Here is a 20,271-nt window from a genome sequence, read left to right as displayed (position 1 = left end):
TACAGTTGTATTGCAGGGATGAGGGAGCATACTCCTGGTGCCACAGAGGACTTCAGTGGAGAGATTTTTCTTTAAAAATTTCAGAGGCTTTTAGGCAAGGTCTGTTATCTGACAGTGATGTCATCTAGCTTCAGAAGAGACTTCTAAGACAAGATCAGGAGTGTTTCCACTGGAGACGTGGAAGAAGTAGCCTGGACAAAATGTTTTGAGTTCTACAAAACTGCTCTGTAGAAGGGGCTGGCTCAGCTATATTCTTACATGAAGATGTCCCTTCTACTGTTGTTCACCAAGGGAAGGCCTTTTGCAATCTGGGAGTGATGGTCTCTGTGAGGGTGCTCAAGCCCTCAGAGCTTTCAGGTGGCAGGGAAACAATGCACCAGGGATTGACTGGGCTTTAAGACAAGCTTTCCTGCAGTTTTCTTCTTGAGAACAAAAGTTGATGGTGGCTGATGTGTGGGAACTGAATGTGTTTCCCAGATCCTGTTGAACAGTTGAACTTCTCTTTGTAAAACACGTAACCCATTAATCTTCAAATAAAACATTACAATGGAGTATTCTAGATAATTCTCACCTTAAGATTAATATTTATAGCAACAAGTGTCTTTCAGTAGAGAAATGCCTCTTCTCTTTTTTTTTTTTTTTTCCCCCTCTAGAAGTTATTACTTAACACCATATTGAACCTCTGATCCTGGGTGATCAGATCTGGTTCTGCAGTGTCTTGAGCATCCCATAACTTCAAGGAGGAGCAAATGTGAGCAGAGGAGAGAGAATAACAGATGGGTTGTACTGTCCCCTTGAACCCATATCCGAAGCAGAAGACATTTCTATTCATGGTACACAGGACGCTTTGGGAATGTGACATTTAATCTAAGTTGAAGGGACCTGTTCTAGGGGAATACCCTGCCATGCCTTTTCTCTTCTGGAATCATAGAATCACAGAACAGTTTGGGTTGGAAGGGACCTCTAAAGCTTATCTAGTCCAACCACCCCTGCAATGAAAAGGGACATTTTCAACCAGATCAGGTTGCTCAGAGCCCCATCCAGCCTGGCCTTGAATGTCTTCAGGGATGAGGCACCTACCACCTCTCTGGGCAACCTGTTCCAGCGTTTCACCACCCTCATTTTAAAAAATTTTTCTGCATGTCTAACCTGAATCTCTCTTCCTTTAAAACCATTACACTTCGTCCTATCATAACAGGACCTGCTTAAAAGTCTGTCCCCATCTTTCTTAGAGGCCCCTTTTAAATACTGAATGGCCGCAATAAGGTCTCCCTGGAACCTTCTCTTCTCCAGGCTGAACAACCCCAACTCTCTCAGCCTGTACTCACAGCAGAGCTGTTCATTTCTGATCATTTCTGTGGCTCCTCTGGCCCCTCTCCAACAGGTCCATGTCTTTCCTGTGCTGAGGGCTCCAGAGCTGGACACTGGACTCCAGGTAAGGACTCAGGTAGTCCTGCAGAAGGCCTGTGGATAACTGGGTTTTACATGTCTTGATTTTTGAGGTTATCTTTGAAATGCCTCTCTGAAAACATGTTAATCAAGGAGTGGTTGGGGCAGTGAAAAGGTTTATTTGCCATACAAAGAAAGGGAAGGAGTTGCTATGCCTGGGAGCAGTACTGAAGAGGAAAAATAAATGGAACAAGAAGTGCAGCTCTGGAGTTTCAAAGGTGGTTTTTTTTTTTTGTTTTTTGTTTTTTGTTGTTTTGTTTTGTTTTTGTTTTTGTTTTTAATTTTAGATCTGACTAGCTTGTTGGAAGATGACATTTATTCCTGCCTGAAGCTGCTGTTCTGAAAACAACAGTTGAAGAATGTGGAAGAATTCAAGCCTCCGCTGCCTTTTAGTACTAGCTATTTTATGTTTAAGCTTAATATATAGCCAAGAGATAGGTAAGTTTATTTCAATGCAGTTCACTAGTTACTTTTTTTTGTATCTTCTGCCCTGACAGCATTTATGTTGCTTTCCTACGATTTGTATGTTCTAAGACTGTCACCTTTGTGGTCCTGCACCATCCTAGAGATGGAGATACTACTAGTCCTGGTCTCTGCTTTCCAGCAACCAGTGGTATCTGGTAAACCAGTGCGAAGTTGGCTGTTAAATTCTCCATAATGCAACTGTGATAGTCTGCATATGCAGTTGGTGTAAATGTCCACATTGAGACCTTCTTGCTGTATGTCAGGTATCTGCAACAATTTCACACATTATCTTCAATTGCCCTTCTGTCACTAATTGCCTTCTATGTGAGACAACGGATGAGAGAAAAAAACTCATTAAGTTTATCATCAAAGCTTGTGGTTTTGCCATTGGCCCAAAGCCTGCTTATTAGGCTAGACTCGGAATGGCTGTTGTGGAAAGAGACAGCTGCCTGTGTCATTGGACACAAGTATAAACCCAGATTTTAGGTACTTCTAGAAATCTGACAGTCTGTGGTTGTCTGTAATCAGGCACACAAATAATTCAACAGTTTTAAAATAGTGGCCAGACATGCATGCAATAAAAAGATAAAAAGAATCACTCTAGATGTGAACAACAGCAGGTGTTTTACGCTTGGTAATTTTTGACCTGCAGTTTGTGTCTGTATTTCTTACATGACTTCAGGTTCTCTGGGGCACTTTCAGAATTTAAAATGCATAACGCACAATTTACGTAAAATGATCTGTACTTGGGATGTCTCGTCTAAAGGAAGACATGGACAAACTGACTTCTGCTACACTACCAAGTAAGTCTGCTGGATACCTGATTGAAAACTGCCTAATTGTGATGAAAGTGTACTTATTCCTCAGTCACTGCCCATGGAATTTGTGATGCTGTTGTTTCCGAGCATCTCCCCATCAGTTTTCCTTGGGTGGTGCTCCCTCCAGGCACTGTTAGCTCAGGCAATGGCAGGGTTTCTGGCAAAGTCTTGTTTCATGCTAACAGTTCTGCCAAAATCTCCTGCTTGGTCTCTTCAAAGGGCTGGAAGAGCTCATTTACTCAGACTTCATTTACTCAGACTTCTCTGTGTGTCTGCCTAGCCCTTGCTCAGAGTTTTCATGAGGGACATCTTCATACCAGGTTCAATCCAAAAGGAAATTATAGTTGGAACAAGTGAATCCTGATGCTATGGGCCAAAGTGGTAGAATATATGACATAAGTGTTGAGATTCACATGTGGAAAAACATGAAAAATCTCTTTACAACCTTTATAAATTTTAAGCTGTCTGGAGAACACAGTATTAGAGGAAACATAAACATTATTCCACAACTACAATAGCTTTCTCAAAGTGAAAGCAAGTTGAAAATTTTGAGAAAAGTTAAAAAAGTTAAATCTTCAGTGTGTTTTTCACTAATGAGAACTACATGTGCAATTCCCCATGCTGTGGGTCTGCCAAATACTTATCATGTGCTAGGGATGAGTTCAAATCCTTTTTGCATCTCGATCCTGCCCCCAATCCAGATATTAGTACTGTCTTTTTTCCTGTAAATTCTGCAGTCAGCCTAGACTTGTCCTTGGGGTCCCAGGGCTTGGCTGCACTTCTTCCACCTACATGTTTGATTTTCTGCATCTAGTTATTCCTCCTGCATTGCCAGATATCATTTCTACACAAAAGAAAACCAAAACACATTTGTGTGACATTGCAGCCAGGGTTCAGGAATGTAGAGTTCACGAGGTACTGCCCTCTAAACAGGAACAGTTGTGTAGCTGCTGCCGTTTCTCCTTAGCAAAGCAGAACAGGCTTTGGTCCCCGAAGCAGAGAGGCTGAGGACTGAGCTTAATGCAGATCTCCCTGAGGGAAAGAGATTTTGTTTTTTCAGTTACCCAAACATCCTCTAGTAATATCTCAGTACAGAAGAGGAATAGCCTTTCTGAGCACTCAAGTCTCAGCTGGCCTCCACTAGCCCAGAGTCTTGCATGGATCTTAAGAGTTCAGCCCAAGCTCTTGACTCCAGTTGATGTGAGCTCCAGGGTCTTGTTCCAGTTCATAAGTGAGTAACTCCCTCAGCAGGAAGTCTGGCATTGTTCTCTTTGCTTGCCTTCCTCCCATCATTCCCCCAAGAGGAAGGTCTGGATTTTTCTGAACTTTTTGCCTTTCTAGTTGTATATCAGTGATAATGAGCAAAGGGACTTGACCCATCCATTATTGTTTCCTGTACATATCTATGACCTGCAGACAAACACCAGATCACATTGTGCTGAGCACTGCACAAACAATATGCACAGCCTGTATTTCCATCTGGGATCTTAGCAGTTCTCTCTACTGCCCTCAGCTCTTTCTCTGTGAGCTGAGCAGCAGAAGGGAGCTAAAAGATTTGCTCTGAGATGGGGACACAAATGGATGAACCTGCTCTTTGCACCCGTATGCCATCAGTTTGAGAAGTAATGGAGGGAGAGAGAGTCAGAAAACATAAGGGGAGGGGAAGGTACTTTTGGATTAATTTGCTTATTTTGAAATATTGATTCATGGTGACTGAAGGTTTCAAAAATGTGTCTTTTGGTTAAAAAGTCAATTTTTCAGTTCAAGGCTTAACACCTAGCTAGCTGCATTATACAACTGCTACACAGGGAATGCCTGTTAATTTGATACTAACCAAAGCCTATGCAAGTCTTACTGCTTCACAGACTTGCCATGGAGCTCTGTTATATTACAGAGAATTTGTGTTTTATTAGTGTCCTAGGAACAGGATTTAGCTTGCCTTAGCTTCCTTCAGCTGAAATATCTGCTTAATCCTCTCTGTCTTTTCAGTGACCTTCCGCCTTCAGTGTGTTTTAAAACTAAGGAGAAAAGGGTTGAGATTCCAGTCCCAGAGAGCTCCACCACGGTGACAATAACCACGAACAGCATTTCTGGAACTGCTTTGACTGCCAAAGAATTTGAAATTCAGAAGAAGGACATCTGTATGTATGAGGTTTTATGTGTGTATGTAAGGCCTTTATACAGTGATTAACAATGCTCCAGAATTGTATATACTTGAAGTTTTCTTTGGTAGTGTTCCTGTATGTAAAATGTTTATGTGCTGAGTCCATATGAATCTGCCATACCTAACAGATTGTTTGCTCTCCCCTTCAGGGGAAAGAAAACCCCTCTATCCATAAATCATAGCAATCAAGAGCAGAATATGAGGAAAAAACCAAAGTTCAACACTGTTACATCTTCCTCTGCTTGTTTGTTCATAATTGTAAATTAGGAAGGATTTGTAAATAAATTCCTAATCCACATACCCAAATACCTGCATCAGGCATAAAGTGCGTTAGCTCAGACCTAACCCAGTAAAGGAAGAATGAACTTCTTAGTGCCTGTTCTCCAATTTTAAATGCTGAACTGCTGCAGAATTAAGTAGTTTATTTTTGGAGTATCACAAAATTTTAAGGGCAGCTATGTCACTCCTGACAGGATCATGTTTTCTTAATATATGCACAACTTACCCATTCTGTTCAAAAGTATATGAAACTGAGCAAATGGACTTATGCTTGAGAGGTAGGCTGCGTTATATTGCAGTCATAGATGAATTTGACTTTTCCCCACTTCCTTCCTCCCAAGGGACGAAGTTGTAAGCTGAAGACAGTGTTGGCACCATCTGCTATACTTGCTCATAATTTCTTCTTTGGTTTCTGTTTTCCTGGTTATTTCTTTAGTGTAGTGCAGTCAAAATCTAAAGTCAGTAGCACTTCTTATCTGTGGCTCAGTGTTCTCTTCAGCTGAGAGCAGCTCAAGAACTTTGACTAAACTGAACTCAAAAATATGAGGGCAACACACTGGCTTCTTCAGCGTCTTGCTGATGTTGGGCAGGGTGGGTCTCTCTGATTCTGGTTATCACAGGTAGTGTGTTGACCGTGCTTTGCAGGCTTTCAGAGCCTTGGCCAGACCAAAGTTGCATAAATCACACATTTTAAAACTAGAATTTATCCTGCACCAGGCCCAATTAACTGCCATAACCCTTGTACTACCATAACCCTTGCCTGGTACTCAGGCTCTTTCTTGGTTCACCATGACCCATTCATAGAAGAGATGCTTCTGTTTAAGCTCCATGCCCTGTCGTCATCACCATGTCATACCTTCGATATTTCTTGTAGCTTAAAATCACATTCCTCGTGTTTTTCTTCAGAGGCACATGTGAGCTTCTTCCACCCTGTGCTTCTGCTTTCCTTTCTCCCTACTCTAGCTTCTGTTGCATGTCCCATTTTTCCTGCTGGTTGCCAAGCCCCAGTTCTTCCTTTGGGAGATTTTCCATCATCCTCCCTAGATGTGTTCTCATGTACACTTCAAAGACTGATGCCATGTTTCCTTTAGCCCTGCAGCACTGAATGAAGATTGTGAAAGATATGTCTTCCTTACTATGCATTATGGAGAGTCATATTCATGAACAGTTACTCACACATCTGCATGTTGATGTGTTAGAAGAAAATGCTACCTGATGACTCACTAGCACCTGTCCTTTCCTGGGAACTTTCATGTTCAAGTAATGACAGAGCCCATCTTATTCTAATTACAGAGGTTGAATTACATGTTTGCATGGCTACTAGCCAGTTGAGAGCAGAGACGTGTGGCTGTTAAACACCTGCAGGGCTGGTATTGCTGACTAATGACTTGGATGTGGCTTTTTTCCCTCTCTCCTTTTCAAGCATTTGTTCCTCTCACTCCACGCATTCTTAGTTTAACACCTGACTTTTCAACTTCCACGTTAAATCTGAAGTGGAGTGATAATGGATCAGTCTTCCCGTATGGACTGGATGCCTTTTGGCAGATTCAGATACTCCGTAAAGAAGCAATGGAAAAAGTCACACAAGTAAGTCCTTTACTTTGTTTGTGAAAAACATATGTATGATGTGTGCCCTTGGTAATATTCTGGGAGGTGATTTGAAGGAAGCTGAGAATAATGAAGATAGTAGAGCTTTGCAGAACCTGAGTGTAGTCATGCTTCTGGTAGGTAATTGCTTGTTAAGTTTCAAAGTTTTGAAGACAGTGGCTACCATACTGTCAGTACTTAGTCATAGGTATGTGTTTGTTGTTGTGGGTTTGGCTTTTGTTTGTTTGTTGTTTTGTTTGGGTTTTTGTGGGTTTTTGTTGTTGCTGTTTTGGTCTGTTTTGTGTACATGTGTTTAAATTAGTACAGGTTTTGCATGTTTGGGATTTTTGGGGGGTCTTTTTTGGCGTTTTTGGGTTTTGCTTTTGTTTTTGTTTGGGTTTGTTTGTTTGGTTGTTTTGTTTTGATTTTAATTACTATTTGCATATGACTTTGGCAGATATTTTACACCATTATCTCTGCTTTGCTTTTACAACAGTGTCTGAAGTCTTAGTGGTCTTTGAATGTTCAGTTTTTTGTTTTGTTTTTTTTTTTTTTTGGCAATAACAGTTATTTCAGGCTAATTTATAGCTTTGTTCTCTAAGTTTTAGGAATGGAGAAGAGGTAATATGGTGGCCTGGGACTAATACTGGGAGAGGCCCAGGCTACTGCGTTGCAATATTTACCTTTTCAAATGCTTGGCGAGTTTCCTGCTCTCCTTCAAATGTCTGCCCTCTGGTATTTCTGGCTGGCAGTCTACCTGGCTGGTGGCATCTTAGGCTTCTGTCCAAGTAGATTCACAACACAACTAAGTTAGGTGGGACATTCCTAATATCTATTAGGAATTTGTGTTTTACTTCACTTAATTTGCCATTCTGTTGACACCTGGAAGATGATAACTAATTGCTCACAGGTGTTCATAAACTCTCTCTTTTTTTGGGGAAAACTTTGTAGGTAACTTACTATTCAAAACTGACTCATGAAGACATCATTCTTTCTTGGAACTGGACATCAGATATGCCTTTGGAGTGTACATCGCATTATGTGAAGATTCGCTGCTATATTAATATAACACAGTTTGTTGGCCCCAAAGATTGGAGTGATTGGAGCCCCGTAGCAGAGGTGCCTGGTATGTTTGTTCCCTTGCCACCACATGGACTTTGACTGCTTTATGAAAAGTAAGCCAAAATCAGAGGGAAAACATTAGGCAGCAATGGGCTGCTGTTTCTAGTTGTGTTTTGATGAGAGAAATAATGCAAGCCTTAGTTAATGAAACCTAGTAAACATTGACTTGTATGCATTGGAGTGCTCCTAAGTCACATTTTAGCTGATCAGCAACATGTTTATGGCAAATTGTTCACATGAGGATTTTTTGGTTTTATTTTCTGTTCTTTGTTCTCTGCTAGGAAAAGATACTGAGCCCCATGGGAGTGGAGTGTTTCCTGAGGACACTGTGGTGGCAGTAGGTTCAGATGTGACAATTTGTTGTGTCCATGAAGAAGGACAGCAGATACAACGGATGACTTATGGACCAGAAATATACCCAATGATACATCTGAGCAGTCGGAGCAGTGCAATCAGAGTACTAAATGCCAGTGCTTCAGATACCAGTGGGACAAATGTAGTGTGCATACTGTCTGGAGATGAGATGGATGGAACTGTCTTGTTTGTAGGATGTATGTACTGTTATGTTTACTAACCTTAGGAAAGTCAAAATCATTTTGATACTTTTTTGGTTCTGGTAGGAAACAAATAATATTGTGTCCTTTTTCCACTGGCCGTTGTTTTCTGAGGGTGAACTGGGATTGAACTTGTTTGATTTCACTGTAGAAACTCTAGCCCAGGGGTGTCAAATTCATTATCACCAGGGGCCACATCAGACTCGTGGTTGCCTTCAAAGGGTCAAACGTAATTTTAGGACTGTATAAAAGTAGGAGTAGTTACACTTAATACAGTCCTAAAATTACATTCAGCCCTTTGAAGGCAACCATGAGTCTGATGTGGACCCCAGTTGACACCCCTGCTCTAGCCCATGGAGAAGACACCAAGGCTTTGAGAATGAGGAGATATCCTTGTAAATCCCCTTCTCTGAGAACCTGGTCCAGTGCTTCACTCCTTGATTTTTTTATCTAAGGCACTTCTTCATGATCTGGAATACTTAGTAGCTTATTTCCATATGAAGATTCATCCTTGGTCTCTTTCACTTTAGGTTTACATCTGTTCTAGTTTGGTCCATGACAAGGTGAGAGTAAGGGCAAGTGAAAACATCAATTTAGCAACCAGTCAGACGAAGACAATAAAACGGTTAAAGTAACAACAGGTGCTCACCAGGGCAGTAGCTCCCTTGGAACTGATCACAGCAAAAGAACCCAGCTGACAGCTCCTCTTTCCTGGAAAATCTTCTAAATATTCTTTGAGTATTTTCTTTAAAGATACTGAATAACTGTATATCTTCTCTGTGTTATCATACCAGCCCCAGAAATCTCTTCCAGATACAGACACCTCTTAAACTACTGGAAGTACTTGGTTCTTCTTTCATATAATGGGTCACTTCAGAGCTTTGCGTGGTTTCCCCACGGGGGTTTGTTGAGTTATCATCTTCCAATACCTGCCCATTAGAATCCTGTTCCCCATTACAAATGCCTGCCTTTGAACTTAGGGTCCTTGGGGCTGAGGAGACGAGAGGAGAGGAGAGGAGACTGGGATTACTTTGAAAGTGTGTACCTGACTCCAGACTGTGCCTCTTGTCATGGACTTTCTGTATTAAGTGTGTGATAGCAAATGAAAAACAACATTCAACCTTTTACAGCTCCTCAGTGAGATGCCATTTTTACATTGTTTGTGCAGTATTTTTTTTTTGTGGGAGAATCTTAGAGGTAAATAAGTCAGTGGTTCATGAACAAAGGCTGTGATAATCCCATAAGTTTTTCCCATACAGTGGTTTTTGAAGAGCTGGGATCTAGTGAAGTCTGTTCCTGACAGTGCTGCTTCCTTTGGTACCTACTTAGTGGGAGGGGAGAGAACTTGTCATGATGCTTTTGCTTACAAGAGGCATTTGGAGAAGAAAAGGTAGAGGAAGTAAATATGGATGCACACCACCTTGGTTAAGTCTAGGTCTGGCATATAAGTGTTCTTTTTGGTCTGCTGCTCATAGTCTGAACAAAGCCTGCCAATGTTGCCTCTTCTGTTAGTGCCCCTTCTCTAGGGCAGCTGTGTGGATATTTTTGTATTACCTCTTGGAGAACAGTGTATCAGACTGGAAATAAGTTCCCTGCTTAGTTTTGCCTTAGCATGGTTACCCTCTCTGTTGGGAACACTGCCCATCTTCTTCAGGAAGGCTCTCAACACTGTTCTACTATGGGAGCAAAGAAAAAGCTTTACGAACAAGCTTTACAAGAAAAAGATGGGCACTTCCAAAGTGATGGTGAAGAGAACAAGCCATTCAGGCCTTGCTTTAACTTTAAAATTCAGCAAGAAATTAATGCTAAAGGCAACATCTCCTTGACATGACTTGCTTGGACAATTCAAAGAGGTGGTGGGGCTGGCGTGTCAGAAAATGTGACGCACAGCTGACAGCATTCCTGTGTTGCTCAGCGGCTAAACTGATGCTCATAATTTTGTAAATGTTTGGCAGAGTGTCAGTGAAACACTTCCAGGTCAGAGCCTGGAGCTTGTGAACATATCTGCATGTGATTTACCAGATTACCCACTGAGTTAGAAGCCTATAGTCAAATGTTAGTCAGATGGGGTTGATAACAATTATCCATCTGTTTTATTGGGGTTTTTTTAAAGCATATTACTTATATGGTTGGAGCATAACTATTACCATGTATTTGTGAGACATGCAGTCTAGACCCAGGAGAAGGAATGGTGATGCTTTCAGGAAGCTAATGACCCACTAGGATGCCAAAACATTGGCTAACTGTTTTGGCTTTCTTTCGTCCCACAGATGCCCCTGATATTCCCCAAAACCTCAGCTGTGAAACATCCAACTTCCTGATAATAAAATGCACCTGGAAACCAGGCAGACCCAGTGGACTATATGGAAAACGAAGAACAAAATACAGTTTATTTGAAAGGTAAAACAATTCAGCCCTAAAAGGAGTAAAAGGGTAGAACTGGAATATGTCTATCGCTGTCTGTGACTTACTGCTCCATGCCTATTTAAATGAGATAGCCTCCATATTTACAGCCTAAAATACTTCTCAAGAGTTTTTGGAGAACCCTTGTTTAACTCTGCAAAATTCCAATTGGAGTTAAGGATGACTTTTTCCAAAGATTTATACCATCATGGACTCATGACAAAATAAAGGCCTTAGTGTGTCAGGCTACTGGCCAACATGTAGATAAGACCACTATGAAAATACAGGGAGATAGTAGAAGTCATTCACTATTTTTTTTTAATTTTATATGCAACCTGTTTCTGATCATCTGTCAGCCATTTACTGAGCTTCTGCTATGCAGAATGACAGAAACTTGCTGAGAAACAAACATAAGACAGGCCATGGGGCATTTCCCAAATGCTACTAGGGAAAATAGCAACATACCCATTCTCTTCCCAGCATTAAAAACTAGCTAGTGCTGACCAGGCGAAGTGCATGTTACCTGGAAAACACTGAAAGAGATTAATAACACTGGCGTCATCCACAGAAAAATTGAAGACTGGTGTCCTACCAGTTTGTCTTGCATCATAGGCCATGTGAAACCTTAAAAACTAAAAACCATTGTTTTCGAATAGCACTTGCAAATGGAATTCTTTGGTGATTATGGTTAGAAGTTAGTGAGGAGTTAACAAGATTCCCGTGGCAAGGAGGCTCCTCCGTAATGCCAAAGGAGCAGTCAGGGAAAGGAGCCAGGAAAGGCCTGAGTCACACAAATTGATGGGAAATGGAGTCTCATGGTGGCTTTGAAGCAAGTCAGAGGCAATGAGGCTTTAGTTATGGTCACAGATGTCATCCACGATGCTAGTGCTAAAAAAGTCATTGGGAAGCGTGCAAAGAGGTGGACAAAACAGAGCAGGTATTCAAAGGAATGGAGCTCCAGTCACTGGCTGCCCATATTCAGCTCATAAACGAGGATGTAGTTCAGACTTGTTTTGCTCAGCCCAAAGCTGTGAGAAGTTTAATGTGATGTATTTCAGGGTAAATATTCTCATCCTTGTTCTCAGCCCACACCGAGCTATTGAAATAGGGAGTGTGGTGTGGAGAGAGCTCAAAACTCAACTAGAACACAATAAAAATGCCTGAAGGAAGAAGTTAAACTTCTGCTACTCAGTGAGAGATTTACACAGATTGTACGTAAAGCAGCTTCTATATACATGCATATATACAGAAACACAGTTTAGATTTTACCCCTAATGATGCAGCTCTGGTCTTGGCCATTACCAGACTGGCTCTCCTGCTTTTGATTTAAAACCAGCCAAGACTAGTGGATGTATCCCAGGTAACAAACCTTAGTTTGGATTTGGCAGGGCTGACAGAAAGATGTAATGTGTGTCACATTTCCCAGTTCAGAAAGCAATTAAGAACATTATTTAAATGCAAATGTATGCTGATCTGAACAAAGATACTTTAAATCAGAATCTTAGTTGTGACTTGTGAGGTGGTTTTACAGGACCTACCTGTTTTCCAGGCTTTTGAGAAGTGAGAGGATGGAAATGCTATGCTAGTGGAAGAGGAGAGTTTCACGTGAGAACAGGGCAAGTCATGACTGATGCCACTTTAACCTGCGTTGTGGTGTTAGCTATCCCTCTGCAGTCAAATCACTCTGTAAGCCATGTGTCAGTGAAACCATCATTCTTTACTGTGTTTTTGGTCTAGACTTCTGACTGTTGCTAAAAATTGTTCAAAAATTAAGTTGTTCCCCTGCCATTTTACTTTGTAGAATATCTGGTAAAAATGTTTCATGCGAAGTCAATGAAATGAACAAAGAGCGTGTCTGTGGCTTTCCAGTACTGGCTGATCAAAAAACCTACGATTTCATATTAGGCGTCTCCAATCCTATCGGGCAAACAGAGTCATCACTCATGGTTGATCTAACTCGAAGAGGTAAGACTTAAGATCTATGAAGGCAGAAAGATATATTTACTGCATGCTAGCCATTTGTTTGTTTTGGGTTTGAAGAACTCTGATATGGTAAACTTGTCATTATTTTGCTTTACTGTCACCAGTGTTTTGCTGCATTCAATAATTTGAACTTGGAAAGAAAATAGGTTAAGACATGTCCTGAGGCAATGATTAGGTGTACAGGGAGATGCCAGTTCTTAGCAGCAATCCTACCAGTTTGGATACACAGCTGTACGGCTAAATGCTACTTGTGATGTAATAATTATCCAGTTACTCTTTATCTATTACTTCATATTCTATTACACATCAATACTTAAAAATTTAGGTGCATAAAAGCCATGATCATCTGCTGTCATGGTTTGTGGAAAGAAATAACTTCTTTCATTAGACCTTCAGTTTAAACAAGGAAAGGGAGAAGATGACCACATTTCTAGTGCTGTCTTCCCTGCCAGTTTTATTTTTTTTCTCTGATTGCTATGAATAGTAGTACTGAATATTATTGAAAAATTATGTGAAGGGACTTCTGGTGAGGGAGGGGTCATTTAGGAGCCCTACCCTGTCCTAGTCTGCAGATTTCAAGTTCCAACTTAAAAAGTTCCCAGAAGGTGAGCAAGATCGAGTACATTTCATCCATCACTGTGGTCATCTGAAATAGCTCCTGCTTCACTTTTTTGATAAAGTAAGGAGAAATGTTTTTCTGTGTTTTGAACTTGCTATCACACTTGCCAGTACGCTCTGCCTTAAGTAAATCTGTTTACAGAGAAGACCATCAGGAATGAGACTGCTTGTGGATACCTTCCCAGCACCAGCTGTCCTAGTTGCTGATCAGATCACTTATTTATCCTTGTGATTCTCCTAGATCTTTTAAATTAAGATTTTTCTGAACTAAAGTGAATGTTTTTTTTTCTTAGAACTGAGGGTTTTTTCTTTATTTTTCAAGTTCATCCAAAAACTCCAGAAAAGTTAACTGTTTTTGGGAACAGCTCTACAAGCATCCGTCTGCATTGGTTTATAAATGGCAGCTTTGCTGAGATCAGGCTTCTGTGTCAAATTGAAATTAGCAGTGGTCACTCTGAGCGAAAACTGGTAAGTGTTACTTTTGATGGATTTTTTTTTTTTTTTTTTTTGGCTCAAATGTTGGTCTTTTTCCTTGAACTAATCACATTTTAAGGTTGTTTTTTTTTCTGTAAGAGTTTCATTCTGGTCATCTTATTAAATGATTAATGCAGTAATGACTAGAAGTTCGTCTACTAAAATCATAGAAGTTCTGCTCATCTCTGTTGTTGCCTGCTTTCTCTTTTTTTGGGTTGGTTTTAAAGAATTTTGAGGAAAGTCAAATTACCCATCATGTTATTTAGTACTTGGGGAGGGTGCAAAGTGATTTATGCTGACCCTTTAGGTAACAGCCCTTGTGCTTTGTCCTTCCTGGTGCAAACTTCATTAGAACATGCTTCTTCTTATAAATAAATATTTATATAAACAGATTGTCTGTTGCAGTCTGTAGTTGAACTTTTATTTTTTTTTTTCCCTAAGAGAACAGTTCATTTGCTTACTGTCAGCAATTGGCATGCATGTGGCTGTAATATGGAGCTGCTAAGCCTTCTTGAATGTCAGTGATGCAGAGAGGTTAGGGAAGGATTCTCCCACTGGGTGTATCAGTAGGAAATCCCGAGTGAGAACCTCTGGAGCAAGGTGGTATTTCTGAGTGGCATTCAGATTTTCCAGCATAAGGCTTCCAGCTGCTGCCTAGCTTTGGTACTCTGCATCATGGACTGGAGCTGCATATTTACTCTGCTGACTGTCAGAGGACCTTAGGATACTATGATAATTTAGACACCAGCATCAGATAACTGAGTGTAGGTGGTGGGAAAATATCTTCATCTTCCATATTGCCTAACTTAGTGAGGGGTGTCCTGTGTCCCTGGCGAAGGCTGATGGCAGAACTGCATATTCATTTGGCTTGAGATTTACTCCCAAATTCTTTGTTTCAGCATTCAGAGGGAGTATCTCAGACAGCTTGGGTAGACTCGATTACCAGGTCTTGGTGAACAGAGCCTGCATTTGTAATTTGGGAACAGTAACCTCAGAAGCTGCTTTTTTACAACACTTGTTTGATTTTCAGTAGTGTTCTATTACCCATTGTGTTTAATTGCCTGTTGGATAGATTTGTTGGGCACAGACTTGAATGAAGTCACTAAAGCCACAGAAGTGATGCAGCCAAGACTGAAGATAATCATTATATACATTGTCTCTAAAATAATAGGGTAGAAGTTATTGCATGCTCTATAAGAATATTTTTTAAATACTTTCAAAGCACTTTAAGGGTATGGAAGCTTTAAGCATTTCTGTTTCCTCCATAATGATGTGTTCAGTAGTACCCAGAGATTAGGTACTGCAAAGAAAATCAGAGATATCTTTGGAATTTATAGGAGGAGGGTCTGGCTTTTAGATGTGCATAACAGTTTTGACCGATGCGCTGTGTTGGATTTTGGTGTATAGTCTGAGATACCGTCACCTGCAGTTGTCTGCATTTCTCTGCTCCCAGCAGTTACTGCTTCTGGAGCAGTCAGCAGGGGAAAGAAGCACCCGAGCATCATCCATCCCCAGCTCAGTTAGCTTAAACTACTAAAAGAGCAGGTTTGCACAGTTCTGTCTAGCCAGAGTTCTGCCACTCTAAGCCTGGGGCACAGATTTGCTTAGGAGTTCTGCTACCAGCTCAGCCATCTGGGGCAGTGGGAGATGGAATGGTCTTACGCTGCCAAAGCAGTCTGATTCACTGCACCTGTATAAGAGCCTGCAGATACAGATACTTTGAAATGCCACAGACAGCTTGGTAGAAGCTTCGAAGCCTTGTTATGTTGTCTCTGGTTGCTTAATAAAAAACCTCTGAGAGTTTGCTGTAATAAACAAAAGTAGCTGTGAAATTGTTATGGGGTTTACATGGCATTTTGAGGATGTTTTCAGAAGCTTTTTCATCCGTATGAGAGATTGTTTGCTATTTTTTTGTATTTTTCAAGTTGTCATTTGGCTTCAGAAATGCACAATTAATTGCATTTTAAAGTCACTTGGAGTCCAGTTTTTGGCAGCTGGGGTGCACATGTGTTATAATTAGTTTCAGTAAAAAATATTCCCAAGCTTAGGGTTTCTTTCAGTAGTCATGAAACCAAAATACTACCTAGACTCACACCATTTTAGGAATAATAGGAGAGACTAGTCCTGTTATAAGAGCTGTGAACAGAGATCACATAGGTAAGACTTAGATTCTATCTTTAGAAGGAAAAATGACTGCTGAGAAGGCTGCATGACAAACATGTTGCTCAGACAGATAGTCTCTACCGTGCTTCTGTGCATGTGTCTTAGGAAAAAGGCCACTGTCCACCCAGTTTGATGTGCATGTACACAGTGGAAGTAGAGGTTCTGAAGACTAGGGGAGAAGTCCTGGCCTGCCTCATATGCCTCTGCATATGAGAGAGAGGGAGACCGGCCAGGATAGATGGGAAGCAACAGCCTTCTACTGTGTGCGGAACTCATCCCATTAAAGTCTCATCAGTGTTACCTCTCCTTTTCATGCTTTACATCTCAAAGGTGCTACCTACTGTTATATTTCAATTTCTGTGCTATATATCTGCCTTTATATTGTCAGAGCTCTGAAAAATTTTCCTTTGTTTAAGATTTTTCTTTTTCATTAATTTATTTGTAAGGCTGGACTGCAGCTTTTCTTCACACTGTTGGTATCCTTGGGGAAAAATATCACCTTTTTAGGTGTTAACTTTCAGCATAACCTAGGAGAAAATAAAATATATATAACATGTCAATTTCTGTAAATTTTTAACAGCACAATGTCTCTATGCCTGGTGGAAAGTTTTCGGTTTACACAGCTCAGCTGAACACATTGCACCCATATACCAAATACCAGTTCAGGGTGCGCTGTGCAGCTGCTGACCACTTCTGGAGGTGGAGTGACTGGAGCAGGGTAGAGGAACACACAACACTGGAAGCCCGTAAGTTTAATTAATTGATGATAAAATGTCAAACTTGTGAAGCCATATGTTTTAAAATTAGCCATCTAAAAAGCTAACTTTTTCATAGAGGTTAAATTGTCTACTATGCAACTTGGAAAAAAAAACAATGAAACAAAATAACTTTTTTTTTTCCTTAGCTCCTGCAAGAGGACCAGATATCTGGAGAGAGAGAAGTCCTTCTGGAAAAAGTCTGAAAATCTTCTGGAAGGTAGATAGAACACTTAAACTTTTAAAATATTATGTAATGTAAATATGAAAAAACACTTCCTTACATATTTGTAAATGAGTTAAGTTTATAGTCAATTAATTAGACTGCTTTTCTCAAATCCATAAACAAATATTTTTCCTCAAATAAGAATCTTATTAAAGTTTTATAAACATTGCATTGAAAAGCATTTGGTATGAAGAATTAAATTTTTACACATCCCAGCTGAAAATTAAAAACTTACAAACTTATGTGTTAATTCTCAAAGTCACACTTGAGTAACTGTCTTTTATGCCTTGTAGACCTGTGCGTTCATCAAACTAGATCAGGACATTAAAATCAGCTTATCTTACGTCTTCTTTTGTTTATTCCATTTTGGTTTTAACGCACTCTTTATCTGTTTGTAGCCCTTATCCCTTTCTGAAGCCAATGGAAAAATAGTGTCTCATGAAGTGTCCTGCTACCTGCTGGAGTCGCCACTGGAGTATAAAGAAGTCACTGAACCCTCAAACAGTACGGAGATAAAACTTGGAAAAAATGACTGCATAATTAGTGTTGTGGCCAAAAACCATGCAGGCTCATCTCCTCCTTCAAGGATAACAAGCATGGAACTTCCAAGTGGTGAGTACCCCCAGTAGAGCGCTAAACACCTTCAAAACTTGGGAAATAGCCGAGCAGGTTTGTTTATTGAAAAATTAGATTATATGTGCTTAGTTTGTGTTTGGTTTCTGATTTATTTCCCCACCCAAATATACTGTGTGGGAGAAAAAAAAATTACTGATTTGCTTTTAGGGTAGCCACTTGCTAATTAATTGTGCTCTGTGTCTAAAAAGAGGGCGATAGTGTGCAGTCTCTGCAGCTCTGTTGCACACTTTTGGAGACCTCCTAGGAACAACAAGTGTGGGGCTTCAAAGTGTTAGTGTGGATCTCTGATGTTTAGGGAGCTCAATTTGTTTCTGTGTGTTCTTGTTGAGACACCGAACAGTGTTACATACTAAAGAGAATCAGAATGAAGTTTTGAGGGTGTTGTGTGGCTTTGTAAGGGGGGAATTGTGAGTTCAATGCTTGAAAGCTCTGCAGGAGAATATTAATTGGGCTGGTTGGTGAAGTGTTGGCATCCTTGTATTAGGAGCTGGTGTTTGAAAAGGAGGTGGAACTTTGGCTTCCCAATTAAAACACTCCCTCTCTTGCTGTGGGCTTTTGTAAAGAGAAATAGCTGAGCCAGATAATGATTCTCTGTTCCTAACACTGAGTTTGGGGAGAAGATAATATTGCCTGTGGCTGTTGAGCGTCCATGCTTCCCTGCACACCAGGACGAGTGTAATCTCCCAAAGCCCAAACCTTTAGCTCTAGATCTGGCCAATGCTCTGCAGGGAGGACAGATTTACACAGCGAGACCCCTCTTCTCATTTGCCAGGAGCATGTATGTTGCTGCTTCTCCTCCCCCACCCAGAGAACAAGTATCACAGTTGCCTGTCTTGCAACTCAGGTTCTGATAAGACAGGGCCATCACTTGTAAGCAGAGATGTGCTTTGACTGAGATTCACAGTGAGAGAAAAAAAAAATTTGTTTCTATGTGAAGGAAAACCATTGCTCATAATATTTCTTGTGCTTCTCCAAAACACCAATACCTAAAATTATATTAGTCTGCTCCTTGGAGGGAAAAGCAATTGCATGGGACAGCTGAATGAATGAAAATGTTTTTATAGCTCTCCTTCAGCAGTGAAAGAACAAGAATCTGGGAGTCTGGGAGGTCTGTGTGATAAGTTTGTGGTGTGGGACAGCTGATGGCAGATGGATCTTTGCATTCATTTATAGCTTTCTCTTGGATGTCTGAGGTTCCCTTTGGTGTTACCCAGCTTGTACTCGTTGAAGATTTGGTCCCAAGTTGGTATAGGAATTATCTGAGTCACTGACTGGAGTCATGAAAGATGACTCACTCACTGAACTGGATGACATTTCTGCCCAAACATCTTTTCTGGCTGCTTCCCGTGTACAGTCTGTAAGTGCTTTTAATGTCCATAAGTGAGCAGTGGCTCTGAAGCTTGAGATCTGCTGAGGTTTTGTGAAAGGTGAAAACACAAACAAAGGGTCCTCTGCCTTAATTAATTTGTCACTGTCTCTGAAAAGTGGTCTGTAGAGGGTTGAGGCATATCATCTGGCTGTTACAGGCTTCCCTACCAGACTACTACTGTGGTGCTAGTAGTTGTTTCTACTAGTCTAGGTTGCAGCTATAAATACACCAAAATAAGCAGTATTGTCCTGGGTGCATTTCTAGTCATTTGGCTCACGAAATAAAACTGAACGTGATGTATTTAAGCATTTTGTATAGAGTATGTGCTCACTGTCAATAAGAAGTCTTTCCTGTAAATAGGAAAATTAAAGCAGTCTAATTAGAAACATGCTTTCTTCCAGCGTCATAGACATGTTGTTACACTAGATGCATAGTAATTTTTTAGGGAAAAGACTTCAAGAATTGACTTGCTTTTTCTAATTGTGTGTCTTTCTTGCCATGAGCAAGCTAGAAAATAATTGTACAGTTAGCTGTATGTTAAAATTATTTCAAAATAGACAGTTTCAAAATTCACAGCACAACTGTGAGAGTGAAGTTTTGGCAGCACTGGTTCTTAAAAACTGCCCTTGCCCTTCAGCCTTCCATCATTTATGGCTTTAATAACATGAAATAATAGACTCCATAGGGCGCATAAATGAGAACACTGAGAAAGCAAAAACTGGAACCCTGAGATTGTTTTTGCAGATCTGTCGTGGGGCCAGTGCTGTTGTGGTGGCCTTTGGAAAACATCCCTTAGCTCAGCAGGGTCCCATCTGATGGACAGCCTTGGAGGGAAGCTGCAGGAATCAGAAGTCGTTCCCAGATCTGAACACTTCAAGGGCAGCTGAACTTTTAATAATCAGGAACAAGAAAAATAGACTGACTAAAGGCAAAGTTGTGGGGGTTTTTTGTTTTGGTTTGTGTTTGTTTTTGGTTTTTTTTTTTTGTTTATTTGGGGTTCTTTTTGTTTGGTTTGGTGTTGGGTTTTTTTGTTTGGTTTGTTTTCATTTTTGTTGTGGCTTTTTTGTTGCTCTTGTTTGGGGTGGGGGGGGTGGTGTTCGGTTGGTTTGGTTTGTTTTTTTCAATTTACTCTTGGTGTACTGAAGCCTCCATAAAGTTCACCCAGGACTTGACTTCTGCTGTTGATTCTTGGTGAAAAATGGTTGT

At 40.6% G+C, this 20,271-nt stretch overlaps 1 protein-coding gene across 9 annotated transcripts in view; it reads left to right on the top strand.

The window, feature by feature from the left end:
- LOC102086487 (LIF receptor subunit alpha) overlaps positions 1 to 20,271 on the top strand; it is a 90,912-nt gene that overhangs the window by 55,123 nt on the left and 15,518 nt on the right. For 6 of the 9 annotated variants that reach the window (XM_021295312.2, XM_065047586.1, XM_065047590.1 and 3 more), the window contains 12 exons: positions 1,737 to 1,887; positions 2,597 to 2,717; positions 4,722 to 4,873; positions 6,599 to 6,762; positions 7,714 to 7,888; positions 8,166 to 8,435; positions 10,709 to 10,838; positions 12,643 to 12,806; positions 13,765 to 13,910; positions 16,660 to 16,825; positions 16,984 to 17,054; positions 17,459 to 17,672. In XM_021295312.2, coding sequence (XP_021150987.1) covers positions 1,809 to 1,887; positions 2,597 to 2,717; positions 4,722 to 4,873; positions 6,599 to 6,762; positions 7,714 to 7,888; positions 8,166 to 8,435; positions 10,709 to 10,838; positions 12,643 to 12,806; positions 13,765 to 13,910; positions 16,660 to 16,825; positions 16,984 to 17,054; positions 17,459 to 17,672 — 1,852 coding nt within the window. In that variant the 5' untranslated portion in view covers positions 1,737 to 1,808. Of the gene's footprint in view, positions 1 to 1,384; positions 1,436 to 1,736; positions 1,888 to 2,596; positions 2,718 to 4,721; positions 4,874 to 6,598; positions 6,763 to 7,713; positions 7,889 to 8,165; positions 8,436 to 10,708; positions 10,839 to 12,642; positions 12,807 to 13,764; positions 13,911 to 16,659; positions 16,826 to 16,983; positions 17,055 to 17,458; positions 17,673 to 20,271 lie in introns of all 9 variants that reach the window. The other 3 variants (XM_065047588.1, XM_065047591.1, XM_065047589.1) reach the window with 1 other exon arrangement.

Source organism: Columba livia, chromosome Z (genome assembly GCF_036013475.1).
Source record: "Columba livia isolate bColLiv1 breed racing homer chromosome Z, bColLiv1.pat.W.v2, whole genome shotgun sequence".
Classification (NCBI taxonomy): Eukaryota; Metazoa; Chordata; class Aves; order Columbiformes; family Columbidae; genus Columba; species Columba livia.
Note: the sequence above shows the minus strand (reverse complement) of the source record. Positions and strands in the feature narration are given on the sequence as shown.